General features: G+C 45.8%; 2 protein-coding genes across 3 annotated transcripts; one reads left to right on the top strand and one right to left on the bottom strand.

Annotated features, from left to right (window-relative positions):
• Positions 1–4: 4 nt before the first annotated feature.
• On the bottom strand, positions 5–4,029 carry LOC306712909 (histone-lysine N-methyltransferase PRDM9-like). Of its 2 annotated transcripts, none has more exons than XM_079182384.1 (7): positions 3,957–4,029; positions 3,561–3,786; positions 3,383–3,475; positions 2,905–3,182; positions 2,745–2,812; positions 2,466–2,656; positions 5–2,362 (listed from the first exon to the last, which is right to left on the bottom strand). In XM_079182384.1, exons 2-7 carry the CDS (start codon positions 3,640–3,642, stop codon positions 276–278), a joined length of 2,799 nt encoding a protein of 932 aa, XP_079038510.1. In that variant the 5' UTR covers positions 3,643–3,786; positions 3,957–4,029; the 3' UTR covers positions 5–275. The 2 variants fall into 2 exon arrangements, with proteins under 2 accessions (XP_079038510.1, XP_079038511.1); XM_079182385.1 differs by having other exon boundaries at positions 3,561–3,679; positions 3,957–3,966.
• Positions 4,030–4,995: 966 nt separating this feature from the next.
• fbxw10 (F-box and WD repeat domain containing 10) lies at positions 4,996–8,161 on the top strand (the record flags this gene model as incomplete). Its single annotated transcript, XM_079182939.1, has 6 exons — positions 4,996–5,512; positions 5,737–5,902; positions 6,068–6,217; positions 6,320–6,546; positions 6,619–6,867; positions 8,001–8,161. 6 exons carry the CDS (start codon positions 4,996–4,998, stop codon positions 8,159–8,161), a joined length of 1,470 nt encoding a protein of 489 aa, XP_079039065.1.
• Positions 8,162–16,542: the final 8,381 nt, after the last annotated feature.

The raw sequence follows: 16,542 nt of genomic DNA, 5'->3' as shown, positions 1-16,542 counted from the left end.
AAGGTGAAGTTTGTGTTTTTATTTCAAAGTTAACATTGAGACAATAATAATTTGTGATTGTGCAAAGCTGTTTTTTTGTTAATGGAAGTGAATTAAGCGTTGCGCTTTTAAATAACAAAAATGTATAAGTCTTAACATATAAATCCAAACTTTTGGTTATGAAACTCAAACTTAAGTTAAATTAACGAGCATTCACAAAATTCTCTTCTCTCTACTCGACCTTTTAGTGCAACTGCAGCTCCTCTGCATCATTTCCCAAAGTCCTGAAGAAGCGTCTACAGGTGCATCTTCTGATGGTGCCTCCTGAGGTGATAGTTTCGGGAGAAGCTCTTGCCGCACTGGCTGCATTTGAACATCCTCTGCCCCAGGTGGAGCATCTGGTGGGCCTTGAGGCTCTGCGGGCGGCTGAAGCTCTTGCAGCACTCTTGGCAGCTGTAGGGCCTCACGCCCGTGTGCTTCCTCTCGTGCCGCTTCAGGTCGCCCGACTGGCGGAAGCTCTCCCCGCAGTGCGTGCACAGGTACGGCTTCTCCCCGGTGTGAGTCCTGAGGTGCACGTTGAGCTGGCCGGTGTAGGAGAAGCTCTTGCTGCAGTGCGGGCACACGTACGGCTTCTCGCCCGTGTGAATGCGCTGGTGCTGCTTGAGGCCATAGTGGTTGGTGAAGCCCTTCCCGCAGTCGGTGCACAGGTACAGCACCTTCACCTGCTGGAAGCACGCGTGGGATTTAAACGCTTTGCTGCTCGCACAGCTCTTCCCGCAGTGGGGGCATACGTACGTTTTCTCTCCGCCCTCTTCCTCCTCCTCTTCTTCCTCATCCTCTTCCTCCTCCTCCAGCTGATCCACGAGGCTGTCGGAGTCGCAGTGCGACAGGTACTCCACCGGGTGGTGCCTCTTGACGTGTTTGATGAGGTAGCTCTTCATGGTGAAGGAGAACTGACAAAACGAGCACCGGAAAAGCTCCGACGTGCAGTGATACTTCATGCAGGTGTTGCTCGTCCGATGCTGTTTGAGGTTGCCAGATGAGGAGAAGACCTTACCGCAGCGGTCACAGCTGTAAGACTTTGTGCCCTCGTGCACCGTCTGCTCGTGTCGTTTCAGGAAGCCCGGCTTGCTGAAGGTCGCCCCGCACTGACCGCACTTGAGCTGCTTCAAAGCGCACTTGTGCGCCTCAAGATCGTCCGGGTTTCCGTACGTTCGTTTACAGCGATTACAGCTGAACCATTTGTATTTAGTCAACTCTCCGTTTGTCACAGCGGGTGCTTCTGTTTCGGCGGAGCTCCTCTCGAGGCCGGTCGACGGCTTCTTGCAGACGGCTGCCCTTCGTTTCGGGGCTATGAGCTTGGTTATGGCAGAGATTTTAGACCCAGCTCCACGTCGCAGAGGCCTCTGACGGCCTTGAACAGTTTCAGCCACTGTCGTCTGTGGGCTGAAGTCTGGATCGCGGCTCTGATCATCCTCTTGATGTTCCACCGGGTTCTCCTCGGAGTGATGCTCCGTTATGTGCTGCTGAAGGCCGTCCACTGAGGAAAACGTCAGAGCACACTCGGCACAGCTGAAGGGCATGGTGGTAGATTCCTCCGGGGCCTCGTTTACCTTCTTGCCCTTCTTGCATTGCTTCTGGTGTCGCCGCAGGTGCCGGGTCAGGTCGTTGTACTGGCCGAAGCACTTCTGGCACACGGTGCAGACGTACGGACGGAGCCTCTCGTGGACAGTCGCCTTGTGCTTTCTCAGGGTCGCCTCATTTGTGAAGCTCTTGCCGCAGTCCGAACAACTGCATTGGGATGTTTCTGCCTCCCCAGCAGGAGTGTTCTCAGTTGCAGTTACATCCATAGCTTCTTGTACGTTCTCGCTTTCATTCACGTCCTTTGTTTCCTCCACTACAACTGGATCTGCAGAAGTAAAAAGTTCTGATCTCAGCGTCAAGCTCTCGTTCGTCTCACTAAGGATTTTGTCCGGATCAGGAACGATGTTTGCGTCTTTTATCGCAGCGCGCTTCCTGTGAATCAGCTGGTGTCTGATTAAGCCGGACGCCTGGGTAAAACTGCGCCTGCACTGCGGACAGCAGTAGGGACGATTGTTCGAGTGGACGCATAGCTTGTGCCTCCTGAGGTGAGGGATTTGCTTGAAAGTCTTCCCGCAATCGCCGCACGTCTTGGACCCGACGGGGTCCACGGAAAACACCACCAGGGAGGCTGCAGCGAGAGCCGAGTCGGCGTCGGAAGAGGGATTTTCAGCAGTTGTGCCGACCACTTCAGGCTGCATGTGGAAGCACTCCGTATGCCGCTGGAGGAAGGACTCCGTAGTGAAGGACAGCTGGCAGTGGGAGCACAGGAAGATCTGAGACGTCGCAGCTGTATTACTCTCTACAATTTAGGAGAGAATGGGGAAAATTGCATCATTGCATTGTAAGAATTCTTCAGTAGAAAGTTATTTTTGAGACTAGGGATACTTAGGTAGTAAAGGTACCTGTTGCATTCAACTTCATCACCCACACCTGGCTCCAAGCTTCACTAAACTGGGCCAGAAACTTGGCGCTGGGCCAGACCGTGAGCTCGTCTCCAGGGTGAATGGCGCGGCAGCAATGAAAGAGGATGCTGCCTTTGTACTGGACCGCCAGCAAGTTGGTCTCGTCTTTGTTACGAGCACAGTTGACGTACCTGCGTAAGAAGAGAATATGATGAACCATCATCTGCAACATGAAGGGAGACACAGAAACAGACACAATAACAGAGTTCAATACATTACCTCATCCAGTTTGAGTGAGATTCTCTGGCAGCATCAATGTACTCATATTCGTCTTTTTCTTTGTAAATCTGCAATTATTTTCAGGACAGAATATGCACATTTAACAATGAATAACCACAATAAGAGGTATTTAGAGAGGACAAGTCTCATCCAATCTCACCTCCCAGGAGAAGTCGCTTGCCATGGCGTTTTCTCTCGTGGTCACTTCCCCCTCGTACGGTCCAAAATGCATTCCCGGCGACACCGTCGGCCCGTGATTTATGACCCCAACGCCCGCATTGGGAATACTAGACCTGCCTATCATCAGGCCGTAGGGGAGGGTGAGGAGGGCCCTCTGAGGGAGACCCGTGCTCGTCGGAAAGTCGAGAATGAAAGACGGGCCGGTGATGTTAGCGGGATCGCTCTGGTCCTGGAACAGAGTCAGACACTCCTCACAGTCTGGAAAACAAAAGGACACAGTCATTCAACTTTAAGGGAACTTCTCATAAGAAGAGGGAAAGAGGAATTATAATGCCATACGCTGGAATACTCCATGATATTTTACTCATTTTCTGTCTTTAGATAATGTGAGATCTTTGTATTAATCCCCAATGATGCTGCGAATATAAGCAGAAGAGGAAAGAGTGTCTTTTGCTTACAAAAGCCATCACCAGCCTCTGGGTTATCTCCACGTCCCACAGTGTCCAGTAACTTCTGGATTGGCGTTTCGGTAGGCTCCAAAACCGGTAACACTGAAAAAAAAGGCACCAATTAAATAAACTTACATATGAAAACAAGTCATATCACCAGTTTAAATGTCAATTAAACGCATCATACCTGCAGGGGTCAGACACTCCTCTGTTAAAACAACCTCCTCCGTGGTCTCGACCCACTCCACACCGGTGCTCCTGCCCGACATGAGTGCAGACTCTGCGGCCAGTCGATGGGAACTATGACTGTTTATGACAGATGTTCACACTAACACATAGTGCAACGCCACAGCAACAGATAAGGCAGCTTACGTTAGCACGCTAGCTTAGCTTGCAAAAGATCAGCGGGCATCCTGGTGATTCAATGGAAAGAGTGCTGTCAAGGTATGGCTAATAACATAGCATTAGCACGGCTAGCAAAGAGAGAGTAGTTAGCTGCTATATGGCTATCAGACTAGCATTACAATACAAAGCAATGCATTTCAAATGTACTTTCTACTTTAAACTCTAATTCTGTACCTACTCGGATTCCCAACGGCTATATTCCTCAGTCTGTTTCAGCCGTTAGCTAACATATGACGTTAGACACCAGAAACAACACTGTCCGAGACCGGAAGCAGTTTACCCGGAAGCAAATAAATCCAACTTTCAGAATAAAGGTCGACATTCACGTACTTAAAGTAGTAACGGTAACTCAAATTACCTCGTTGTTGTGTATCTACTACCCCAAACATCAACATTTAAGCATTTGACATCATCCCTACTGTGATAAAATTAATGACAGATACAATCAACTGACTATTTAAAGGCTGTGGTCTCCATCACTTGTAGGGGCGCCGCTGGTGTAGTGGTATCATGCAAGATTCCCATTCTTGCGACCCGGGTTCGATTCCCGGGCGGCGCACGTGTTTTCTTGCCATTTGACACGATTCCTTATTATTAAAATAAACACTTAAACATTTAAACAAGTATACCTACAGTTCTTATGATACATTTAAAGAACCTAGGACAATTCGTACTTTTTACATAATTGTGCTGGATATTCACAATACACATTGTAGTATTATTTGCAATCTTATATTACACTTTAACATACTATACTTTGCCATATTACATTTACTTGTATTATACTCTGCATTGTTATATTGCTGTACTATACTATAGATTATGTGATACTATATTATTACATTTCACCTTGCACTATATATTTTTATCCCATACTGCACTACATTAAATTATGTTAATATGTTATACTATATAATATAATAAAACAGTATATTAGTCAGGTGCAAGCTGTTTACAAATATACCAGACTTGCTGACTGGCTGCTATTAATCCTACCACTGTTATAACATTGTCTTTAATTGCTCTTGTAGTTTCCACTTTAACTTGTTTTCTTATTCTACTTTTGACATATTTGTTTGTATATACATATTCTAGCAAAGTCTACAGTGAAGCTATCACAAAAACTTCACATAAAGTTTGGTGAAAGCAGGACAAAGGAGACAACTGTTGCCTCGCGACGACGCAGCCAACACAGAGCAGAACAAACTACGTATAGCATGGAGAAGAAGTCCTTTAAGTTTGGTGTGTCTGCGTGCGAGCTGGACCGCAAAACGACGCACGGATGTCGCTCCATGTGCGGGATGTGTCCAGTTTGCGTCTTTGCACCGACACCACCGGCTTCTACACGGTGTGTGTGGAAGGTGTCGGATGAATTCAAGAGGAGGTTCGTGGTGGAGCTGCTGTTGCGGTGCAGAAACAGCAAAGTGCTCGAGGGCATCCACGGTGTGTTGTGCGTAACAACGTCGTGGAGTTTATCCACTTACGCGAGGTCACGGAGCCCGACTTCGCCTCGGGATTACTACCCCCGCCGCGGTGCAGACCGGCCGCCGGACGGGAAACCACTCGGCATGGACCTGAATGCGGTCTGGAACTGGTTCAACAGCAGCCCCGACTGGATACAATCACGTTATCTTTGCCGTTTGTTTTCCTTCTGCGACTCCGAACTATTACGCATGGTGGCTAATTTAACCAGCGTGCTTCTGGTCAGACAAAAACGAGGGTTTCTGCATAACGGTAAAAACAAAACACTCACTTATTTTCTAGAATGGACTCTTGTACTGCAATTCACAGTATTCACCGCTAGATGTCGGTAAATGGCACAAACAGCTGCACAGCTGGCCGTTCTAGAAATTAATTTTCATTCATGTCATATATCTTTGCTCAATGACAATTTGCATTGTTAATTTATTTATTTATTAATACTTCTTGCCATATGGCGAATTTATGCTCATTTTCAGTGAGTAGTGGCAATACCTGTCAGCATGATGAGACAAGTGATGGAGACTCAGAGGACCCTGCTCTGATGGTGGTGCCCGGATCCTCGAAATCTGTGTCTGGAGTCAGCCGGCACAGAGACTTCATAGGCTGCCTACCGGTGGATCTGTCCAAGAGGGTATTAGGTGAGTCAACACTCATGAAATGCAGTACTTGTGCTACCAACAGCAGAAAACACATGCAGGCTGACAGATTGTATATTCTTGATATATTGTAATTAGTTTTAATGCTTTCTGGTGTGTTATTTTCATGTTGCAAATTAATGTATTACTGTGCACATCTTTAGCGTTTCAGGATGCTGACTCTTGTTTACCTCCGTGTCATTACTGGCTGTGTGGATGGAAAGATTCGCATTTTTAATTTCCTCACCGGAGATTGTCTGAGAGACATCACGGTAGAGGCTGAAACCGGCCGAATACTGTCCCTGCACTTCCATGACAACCGGTGAGTCATTTCTGTATCATTGTAACATCTTCACTCGGGTGGTGTCAGGGAGTTCAAATACATTTGTCTCACATAATATCTTTTTTCTACGCCGTCCTTCAGTATACTAGTGAACGCGACGTCCAGTGTGAAGCTCTACCAGTTTGCCAAAGTGTTCTGGGATTACACCGAGCCACCAGAGGGAGGCCAGGGCGATGTGGAGGCTCAGGACGGCTCGGTTCCTGAGGCTCCCTTCGTCTCCGTCGGGGCCGATCACAGCCAAAAGATGCACTGTAGCTATGACAAGAAACCAGAGGGAGCTGAGCCGCTCTACCGCACCCGCTTGCAAGGTAAGCATGCTTCAGAAATAGAGAAAATATGTGTTAAGATCAGCTGTTATAAGTGAAACTTTCCCTTCGTAGCCAGAGAGCGCTGTGAGTCTGCTAAACCGTCACTGATGCTGAGTGAGAAGGCAACGAGCGAGCGGATGAAGAGGAGGGGGCTTCATCGTCCTCCGACGTGTGACTCCATCCTCCTCCGGGTCAACGCCATGCAGAAGGCGCGGTGCACGGACGAAGCCGGCGTCAACATGGAGCGCAACGCCGGGCTGCGAGACTCCTGGGGCCCTCGCTCGCCTCAGGATCCTCCGCAGACTCGGACGTGGATCACACGTGATGTTCATCCCACGAGGGCCAAGACCTGTGTTCCTATTTTAAAGAGAGATGCCAGTCAAAATATGATAAACGGGATCAAAGGCAGAGATGTCCGCCACAACGCCACAACATTGTTGGGCGATCGAGAGAGTGAGGGGATTCACTGCAGGGGCCTCAGAGGGGCCACGAGTGCGCGCTCATGAGCCCGCCGCCTGATCCAGAACGTTGCATGAAAACTGGCAGCAGCAGCTTGCCCAGGGTCAGCCCAGTGGGTCTGTTTAGAGAGAACGGAGGACTCAGGCTGCTCACAGGGACCCAGCTGGAAGAGTGTTGGGTCAAGAAGGATCTCAGGACTGGGAGCAAAAACTGTCCACGAGGAATAAGAAAAACGTGAAGAAATTCCCATTTATTCTACTTTTATGATATAATGTGTCAGCAGAACTCTATCTTTATTGCTCAGTGGGTGTTCTGGACATCTTTGTTTCTCTAAAGAACCGTATGTTTAAATGTGGTGTTTCATTAAACCTCCACTAGGGGTCAGTATTGTATCATCTGATTGTGGATGGACCAGGACCCAGGATTATTATACAGTAGTTTTGCATGCTTTAGATTTAATTTGATGTTATTTAGAATCAATGCATTTGATTATTTAACAGTGGTACATTTGTGTTTTTAAGATTTTTGCTGTTTTTGTCATTTAGCATTAAATTACATTTATATATTTACTTAATGTTAATAAAGGGAGGGTCTTTTACATATTTTAGGTAGTTTGCATCTATAGTTTGAATGTAATGAAACTTGTAAAATAAAAAAATAGTATTTTCACATTTTAAACACTTTTGAATGTGACTTTTTCCCCACAGTATTCATTCTCTTTTGTGATTAACTCTACAAAAATGCCTCTTCAAGATTCCAACAGTTAAAATAATCAGTGCCGGCCACTTCACATCTGCTGTTTGTGTTTACGTTTTTCCGCAGGGAGACTATTCTCATTTACCAATTTTCCTTCAGTTAATGAATCCTCCTGAAAAAAAACCTCCACAATCAAGCAACAACAAATCTCTGCAGATTGTTTTTTTTTTTAATGCGTCTGCAGTACTTCAAACACGATTTGTGAAGTCATCAGAGTGAGCGGAGTTTGTCCCATCCAGAGAGACCTTTCCCCCCCTGCAACCTGCCCTCCAGCCCCGCTGCCTCGGGGGCATCATTAGGGGCGAGGAGGTTGAAGATCAGGGAGAAGGTCCTCTGCTTTGACAGCAGCAGCACAGCAGCTGGGCACCCGCGAATAACAAAGGCTCATGAGGACAACTGACCAGCTAAGACATCCCACTTTTGGGGAATCTCTTCTTTCGGGAGCGTTCTGCTGCTAATTAATTTGGTCTGCAGGAAAAGAAACTGGGGATAATGGCGTCACCCCCTTTTTTTTTCCTCCCGTGGTAGTGTGACGTAGGCAGACAATGCAATCCCCTCCTGCCACCCCGAGCTCGGCTTAGCTTCATCATGCAGCACAGCTCCCCCCCATTGTTTCATCAGGTATGGAGTCTCTTGTCCAGGACCGGCAGAGCTGCGGGGGGGGCATAATGAGCGTAAAATCAAAGCAAAGTAAGAAAAGGGAAAGTCTTCATGGAGGAATGCTCTTAGACCTTCTGCTCCCTCGAGCAGGCCCGAGGGTTGGCTGTGGAGAGGAGGGTCCAGGTTTATTTATGCACAGGGAGAAGCTTGAAAGAAACGACGGTTAACCCTCTCGCCGTGAACGAAGGTCTTTAAGGGTCTCAGTGTGACCCGGCTGACCTTTCGCCCCACATCGATCTCCATCTCCAAAGGCTCATATTTGCATCATAGTTCATTTAATTTTTACATTTTTTGTCATGCTGTGTCAGCAGCAGGTTTGAACTCATAATTCGATTTAAAAACCCCTCTTTCTAGACCAGGTCAGTCCAGGCCAGTCATGGTAGAGAAAGTGATTAACCAAATCATGATCTGCATTATGTATTTATTTTTTGTTGGTATATGCATGTCACTCAGACGGGGTGCTGACTTGCCCTGGAGCTGTCCAGATATCACACCGTTACCAGGTTTAAACGAGATGCAAAAAAGCTCATTCTTGCGGGGGGGGGGGGGACTGACTCACGGTGACTAAATGTGAAAAGAAACATTTGTTCTGATAGGCAGCCATAAGCACTAATCTGTATCCTGGAGACTGCAGGGGAGCTGAAGCTCACGCCGCTCACGATGGACCACTCCAAGGCCCCGACTGAGCGGTGACATCAACACATGGGAGCGACGACAAGCGCCTTGATCTCAGGACGGCTTTAAAAACGCCAGGCCGCACCGGCCAGCGCTGTTTCCAAACATCCCCGGTTAGGATTCAGTAACGAGATCCATATGCCTTTCCGACCTCATTTGCAGATAGCGATCATAAGCGAAAGGGGATACGGCCAGAACGAAAGGGAGGCAATTAACGGGAACACCATTACCGAGATATGGGGCTGATTAACGTCCACAACAGGCCGCGCCAAATAGATAAGAGGGAATCTGATTGCTCTTTGATTGGATCTCGGCGGTGCCTCTGCGGCCGAGCAGGTTTCTCGTTTTTGGGGGAGTTGGGACCACGCTGCGTTCAAGGGCCCCCTGATTGAGCCAAGAAGAGCGGAGTGAAACCGCTGTGACCACACATCAGGAAGAGGATCAAAGAGGCTACTGCTGGCTCCTCGTGTACATGACTTAACCCCCCCCCCCCAACAGAGGAGCGTGCTAAGTTGTTGCTCACAGATGGCTCAGTGCTAACACGTGTCAAGAAAGCGCTGAGATGTGCTGCAGAGGTGACACCCCCGAATTAGCTAAATGCTAAATGCTTCGTTCCATACAAAGAGCCCTCGTGCAACTGTAAAAGGTACCGAGATCTTTCTTCTCCTATCACGCTTGATTTTGTTTGTGCTCATCTCATTAAGTTGAAACTTTTTCTTTCATTTATGAATTGACTGATTGTTCCATCTGTTTCAGCAGCGTGACATCTGGAATGTGTTTTGATAATTGCAAAGAGATTGTTTTCTATCTGCAAGAGCTATTCTGTACAAGAGACCTGCACAAAAACAAACAAAAACAAAATCAAACACGACCAGCGCTTCACCACCAGAGGCTATTTGGCATATATTACAATTGAAGTTGGATGAGCCATCTGATCTTTTAGGACTTGTCCTCTGGGGGGCCCACTAGACCTGTTCATGGACCCGGTCAGTGGCTAGTCCTGAATGTTTCAGCCAATCATCGGTGCTTCGGCAGTCTAAAAGCCTGTGTGTTTGTTTTAACTGATTTTATAAAGAAGATGTGTGACCTCTCCTTATTTTGAAATCATGTTGGTGTAAATTGCACATAAAATCACACTTTATATCACTGCAATTAAATGCTCATTAAAGTAAAAAGAGCACATTTTCAATGCAGTCTGACACTTCTTTAATGACAGGCTTTACAATCCATTCGAATGTGGTATTTATTAGGTTTTCATGGCGTGTCAGTGTGAATGTGTTTCAGTGCGTCACTATTAAACAAGAGAGAAGGGTGTCATGGATTGACCCGTCGTCTCAATGGGCCCCAGTCTTCACAGAGCAGCTCCAGACACATGTAGGCGACAGCGTTAAGTGTCATAATTTCACTGTTTTCTCAGACATAAATACGGAGACGTAAGAGTCAAAGGTCAGCTGCATAAAACTTCCCTATTTAGAGGTCAGGAGACGCATATCGTCTTAGGGGGGCGGCACCTTGGAACAAAAAGGCAATTCACAGGCGAGCAGTTACGGCAAAAACGACATCTGACTCTACTTCCTGCCACAAAACGAACAGAAAATGAATTGTAACACTGGACTACAAAGGTCTTCATGCACCACAGAAGAAGAACAAAACCCTTAAGTGGGCCCAGAGCTGCAGCGCATGATTAGAGGCCTCGTGCTGGATTGTACTTTTTTTTTTGACATTTCACGGAAGAGGCCTCTTTTTATTAACACTAATCTTTGTCACCTACAGTAAATGGTTACTGGCAACGATACCAGTAAACACAAGGGTTCCTATCGAAAGATAAGCAACACACAGACAGTGTTGGAGAGAGTTCGGGGAGAGCACATGGACATCTTTATCGGCGCTTCTCCTCATAGTTTAAACACTTAATCACAGTCCGACTAACTATTTAGGTGCTCGCTCATGTTGAGTACAGATGTTTACTCTCCTCTGGATCCTGATACCAGCGGAGCTCTCGCTGTTTGGAGAGGTCACTTGATAAGAAGGGTCGCTTGCGGGCCAAGCAACTGCACTATACCAACCCATGCAGAATCTCACTTTTACAGCTGCGTTTTGATTCCGAAATGGGTCCCGGTGCATTTCTTATTTTTTTTTGGTAAAGTGAGTCATTCCGTTTGCATTAATCAAGAAGCTGCAGTGTGGGGTGAACTGCTGCCCCTGCATGATAATCCTGATGGATGTGGCGCACTTCAGTCTCCCCTCAGGAGGTTATCATTTCTTCAAACTTCCTACCTCACAGTATTGCTTAAAGAATTAATCCCCAGAATACTCAAGCAACTCAGTCAACTTCTGAAAAACGTTGGTTGCTATTTACCCTGCAGCTGGATCGACCGTCTTTCTTTAACCCTCCCCTGTAACAGTCACAACAGATGCCCCCTTTCCAGACACGATAACTCGACTGCTGTTTGTACAGTAAATACTGTGTGGGACCCTTGCTCTCTCCTCGCTTGACCCTGGCCCAGGAAGAGCCTTTTTTTGGGGGGCCGAGGAGAACCAACGGGTGTCCAAGCTTAGATTTTTCACAGCTCAGCGGGTTCCCGCGCATGTTGATACAAGTGCTGGGAAATAACACACAGCCTGGTTGATTCATGCCATTTCTGTTTTTCATTTAGTTGTCATGTGCAGGATCTTTTTCTTTTTTAAGAGGACGAGGGGATAAAACTGACCCATATTAGCAGCAGATGTTTTGGGTCATGGAGCGGATTGTCTTATGTGCTTTTCCCAGGGGCTCGTGCGGTGAGAGGAGCATCAGTCATGGACACCAGAGGGGTAGCTGTAGGAGGAGAGATGAGCGTTTCTTTTTTCGCAGCCTGAAGGTAGTGGTTTGTTACTGGAAAGGAGCCAGTTTAAACTCCTGGACCAGTCGATAATCTGGAGGGGGGGAGAATGGTTCCTTCATCAGCAGCTGTCTCCGTACGCAGCAGAGATTCGCGGCTGCAACACATTGCAGACCTCGAGCCGAAACATCAACCGTCATTGGCTTTAATTCAAACTGATTTTGCTGGTTTGTTTCTGTCACGTTTGTCGTCACTTTTTGTTGAGGGAACCAGAGCGATGTTCACTTCTGGGTTGGCCTACAAACACGTTTGGTTGTGTTTTGTGCTTTTATTAATACTATTGACCTTATTCTACAGTACAAGTAGACAAGCCAGAGAGGCTACTGACAATAGCCCGCTCCGTTAGTCACGTGTTACCTCTGAGAGTCACCTGCTGGTAATCACATTATTTTTGTTCCTTTGGACAGAGCTGTTTCCCCGTTTCCAGTTATGCTAAGCTAAGCTAGCCAGCTGCTGGCTCTATCTTCATATTTAGCGCATCGATAGGGGAGTGCTATCATCTAACTGTTGGCAAGAAATCAAATAAGCGTGTACAAAATGTATTTCTTCTAATCCGTCGTCTCTCACTGTAAAATTGCACGGACCTAACGGGCCTTTCATGCACATCTGTCTGGAAATTTCCCACTCTTGAGGGATAACTCTGACCTTCAAAAGGTTTATAACGCCTTAGATTCACACGAAAAAATTCATAAATACGACCTGTTCTAGCACCAAAGATGTGTCAGTGTCTGGATGAAACAACTGCACACGTCTTACTGAACCCTCCTGTGGCTTTGTAGAACTCTTTCTTGCTCGGTATTAAAATGCACCTATCTCCTGGTATTGTGATAGGTCTCTCCTCTCTTGGCATTCCACGACTCATCCAATCCCACAGCCTCTCCCCCCCTGCCCTCCCCCACTCTACAGCTGTTAAAACACCCCATATTATTCTCATAATTGCTTCAGTGTGTGGGCTGTTATTTTAATGTGCCAAGCTGGATGAGTCAGGAATCGAGAACTGAAAGTATTTTTCTGACTACTGACATTCTTCATTCTGACATTATTCTCGATCACTTTCCTGAGTAGCTGCCGTATTATCGGCCGATGAGCATTTTATTTGGTATAAAACAATAAAAACCTGTATTACAATTGACCCGCATACATTCCGTTCAGGCCTATTGGACGATTACGCCTCCTCGTCACACGTTTAACATTTCTGTAATATTTCTTCTACACGTCCTTCCAGTTGCAATAAGACACACTGCGATACATCTGTTTGGCCCCGGCCCACGTGTCCGATATGCTTTTCATAAAGTGTGAAATGGATATGGAGTTTACATGAACACAGGCAACGCTCCCGAAGAAATGATGGCGGTTTTACTAGCCGATATTAATTAACAGGTTCTCCAAGACACACAACTTGTTTCTAAAGTGTTTTTCTTTTGGTTTCAATCGGAGGTTTTATTCCAAAATGTATATTATATTCTAGCAGTTTTATCTAAAGATCTTTTTTTATTCTCTTTTACTCTCTCTCTCTCTCTCTCTCTGGGCAAAAATTACGACAAAACACATTTTTTTTCTTACATCTTTAAAAAGGTGTTAATGTTACTTAATGATTAAATGAGAATTAGTGATTCCACCAGGAAACTCTTGGCCATTTCTTACAAATGTGTCTGCCAGTAATTTTTCTCCTTTCTCTCTCTAGACTCTGGAGAACCATGACTCTGAGAGTTTGGCTGCTTTCTCACCCCGTTGGCGTTTTATGTAACCTTCCCCCCCCTGTAGACTTTTAATAATTACAGCCTATTATTTCTTTCAACCTCTGTTAGCAGCTGCGAGGAAATTAATTTGGAGCCAATGTGAAAAAGAGGAGATAAAAAAAAAAAAAAGCACTGCAGATTCACCAACGGCTGCTCTCCAGCAGCACAAGACTGGAAATTTATAGTTCTCATTCGGAAAAGCTCTACAAGGTGAGATAAAGAATGTAACCGATCCTCATGCAGCTGCAGCTTTTAACAGTTACGAGTGTTTCAAAGGTGCTCTGCCGAGGCGTTCGGGGTTAGCGAGCTGTTTTTCCTCAACAATAAAAGCATGAAGTAAGAAGGACGTCGCTGGAGTTGTCTTTCCCACAATCTGCACGTGATATCTCACAGTCTGCAGGGCAGAATGAGTGTGTGTTGGATTACAACTCCTCAGGGGCTGTGAAGTTGCTCAATTTCATGTTTAGCAGGTTGCGATGGAAAGCGAGCTGGTTTGTCATATGGTGCTGTTATACGGTGTAAACAACATGTTGAATGGTGCAGAGAGGCAGAGATAGAGAGCGCAGAAATTAAAGTTACACAAAGAATGAAAAAGGTATCAGTTGCAATCTTCTGGCTGATGAAATGGAAGTCACTAAGTTCACTCAACTCTCTCCAAACACAAAGCCGCTGCATGTGTACACAAAGGAAACCTGAGACCATGTGATAAGTTGGAAATGTCAGACTGCGCTATTCTCTCTGCAAGTGTCTACATTTTGTGTACAGAGTGTGTTGATGTGGCGACATCAAAAAGACTTCTTTCCTGCAAGTCTGAATCTGAGCCCCTCGAAGGCACTTCATGTGTTTAGAGAAAACTAGATTGACTTCGAGCACTCTGCCCAACAGGCAGTGGAAATGACCTGCTGGACTCACAAAACACTTTCCCCCAGCGTTAATGAACATAAACGGTCAAACAGAGCACCTTCAGACAACATCAAGTATGTATTTTGTTTTGTTGTATTTTATTTTGTTGTTATTTTATCTCACACGCGCAAACGTTATAACACAAAACAACATTCATTTCAAGCTTGAATTTTATTTAAAAAAATCATGTAAAATCATAAAAATAGAAAATGTAAGGAAAACGTAAAAACACATTGACTTATTGAGAAATACAAGGTCTGCTTTAATAGTTCTGATTACTTGGTCTGGGTGATTATAAAATCTACCGTACAACTGGGACTGCCACGGTGAATAAATCATTGAATATTTGTTTTGATATCTCAAAATAAGGAAGCTACCGTACGTCAATAACAGGATTAAGATACCTTTGAAAACAGCCTACAGTACAGTAAAACATGTATTAACCCATTTGTAAGTCAACGCCATTGACAAACTCCTAACTCTAATGCAATCTTTTTACTTGAACTTCTGTTTGTTTAAACTTCTACAGAACTTCTGTTTGCACACTGTGATATTACAGCCTGGGACTTTAAATGGTGGATGAGTTGGACGGACAACTTCAGCGCAGTAAATTGAATGTAAAATTGAATCTCTTTGAACCAAATACACAATTAGAAGGCATCAGCAGCAGAAAACCAGATGTGTTCACAGTCTTGAGAGTAGAGCCCTTTCTTTCATTACACCATCTCATCTGAGATGTAGTTGTTTTTTTGTCCACAATTTACTATTTTATTGCTTTTATATATATCCCAACAACATTTTACGAGAAGTCTCATTAGCCTAGCAAGAGTCACATTTTTCTTTAGTCTCACACACCAACACAAATGCACACGCGGCTACACAGTACAGTACAGTATATGGCACACATCAGGGAAGGCCCCTCCTTTTTTACTAATCTGAAAAGAAACCCAACCTCAAAGGGCAACAGTGGGACTTGGTGGAGACCAATGTTTTGAAAAACGGGGTGAGTCACACTCAAATCCATCGGAACTGCTCTCCATGGCTAATTAAAATAAACCAGTGGCCTGCAATCACGGATCCAGTTTGGCACGGCCCGTATAAACAGCCCCGCTGCCTTGAAAAGAGAAACCGTGATTCTTAGGACCAAAAACAGTGGCGCGTGTCCCAGCCTGGTTAGAGTGAGAGTGCCGGGCTGGACGACGGCACAAAGGCCACATCTGGGATCACTGTGTCGTGAAAAACACTGCGGAGATGTCGAAGATAAAACGCTCAAAACGTGCGCCCGGAGTATTACACCAAACATCCACGTGAATGTTCCATATTTGACTGGCTTCCACTCAAGTCAAGTGTTTACCGCTGGAAACGTCTCTCAAGTGGCACGAAGACGTGACAGCGGATTCTGGCACGGCACTTGATCCGTCCCGAATGGGCCAGCCCGTCAACGTGACAGTAGGTGAAAACAAATCCCCCTCAGATCTCATGTGAGGTTAAGTTTTCCCACATGGAAACAAAGACGTTCCGGGAACTGCCGTCACGGGTTGGACCATCGGACCTGAGATTTGGGTGGCGATGCTTCATACTGGCAAAGGATCGACTCCTCCTGTCTCCTCCTGCTTCCACAGTGTGTCGAGTGTGCCACGAACCTAATAGTCCATAGTCTGGTTTTTATGAAAGTGCACATGGATTACAGCTGACCCTTTGTCTTTCCACAGTTTATGCCTTTGTTGCTAATCTGTATGTGTTAGGGGGTCCGACGGATCACTACACTTGGTTTTGAGTCATGGATCAGATCAGCAGGAAAAAAAAGGAGCAAATACAACTTTTAGAGATGCCCCGATCAGTTTTTTTTTTGCCGCCAATGTGTTGGCAGATTATTTTGTTGTTTGATTATTTTTTTCACCACCGTCCAGAAATTCATTTCA

Source organism: Pholis gunnellus (assembly GCF_910591455.1).
Source record: "Pholis gunnellus genome assembly, chromosome: 21".
Taxonomy (NCBI): domain Eukaryota; kingdom Metazoa; phylum Chordata; class Actinopteri; order Perciformes; family Pholidae; genus Pholis; species Pholis gunnellus.
This window is presented reverse-complemented; position numbering and strand designations above follow the sequence as displayed.

Excerpts from the sequence above, each read along its gene's own strand:
- LOC306712909 (XM_079182384.1), bottom strand. The coding sequence starts at position 3,642 with ATGTCGGGCAGGAGCACCGGTGTGGAGTGGGTCGAGACCACGGAGGAG. Across the intron at positions 3,476-3,560 it reads GGAGTGTCTGACCCCTGCAG|TGTTACCGGTTTTGGAGCCT; the intron begins GTATGATGCGTT and ends CTTTTTTTTCAG. Across the intron at positions 2,363-2,465 it reads GATGAAGTTGAATGCAACAG|AGAGTAATACAGCTGCGACG; the intron begins GTACCTTTACTA and ends CCTAAATTGTAG.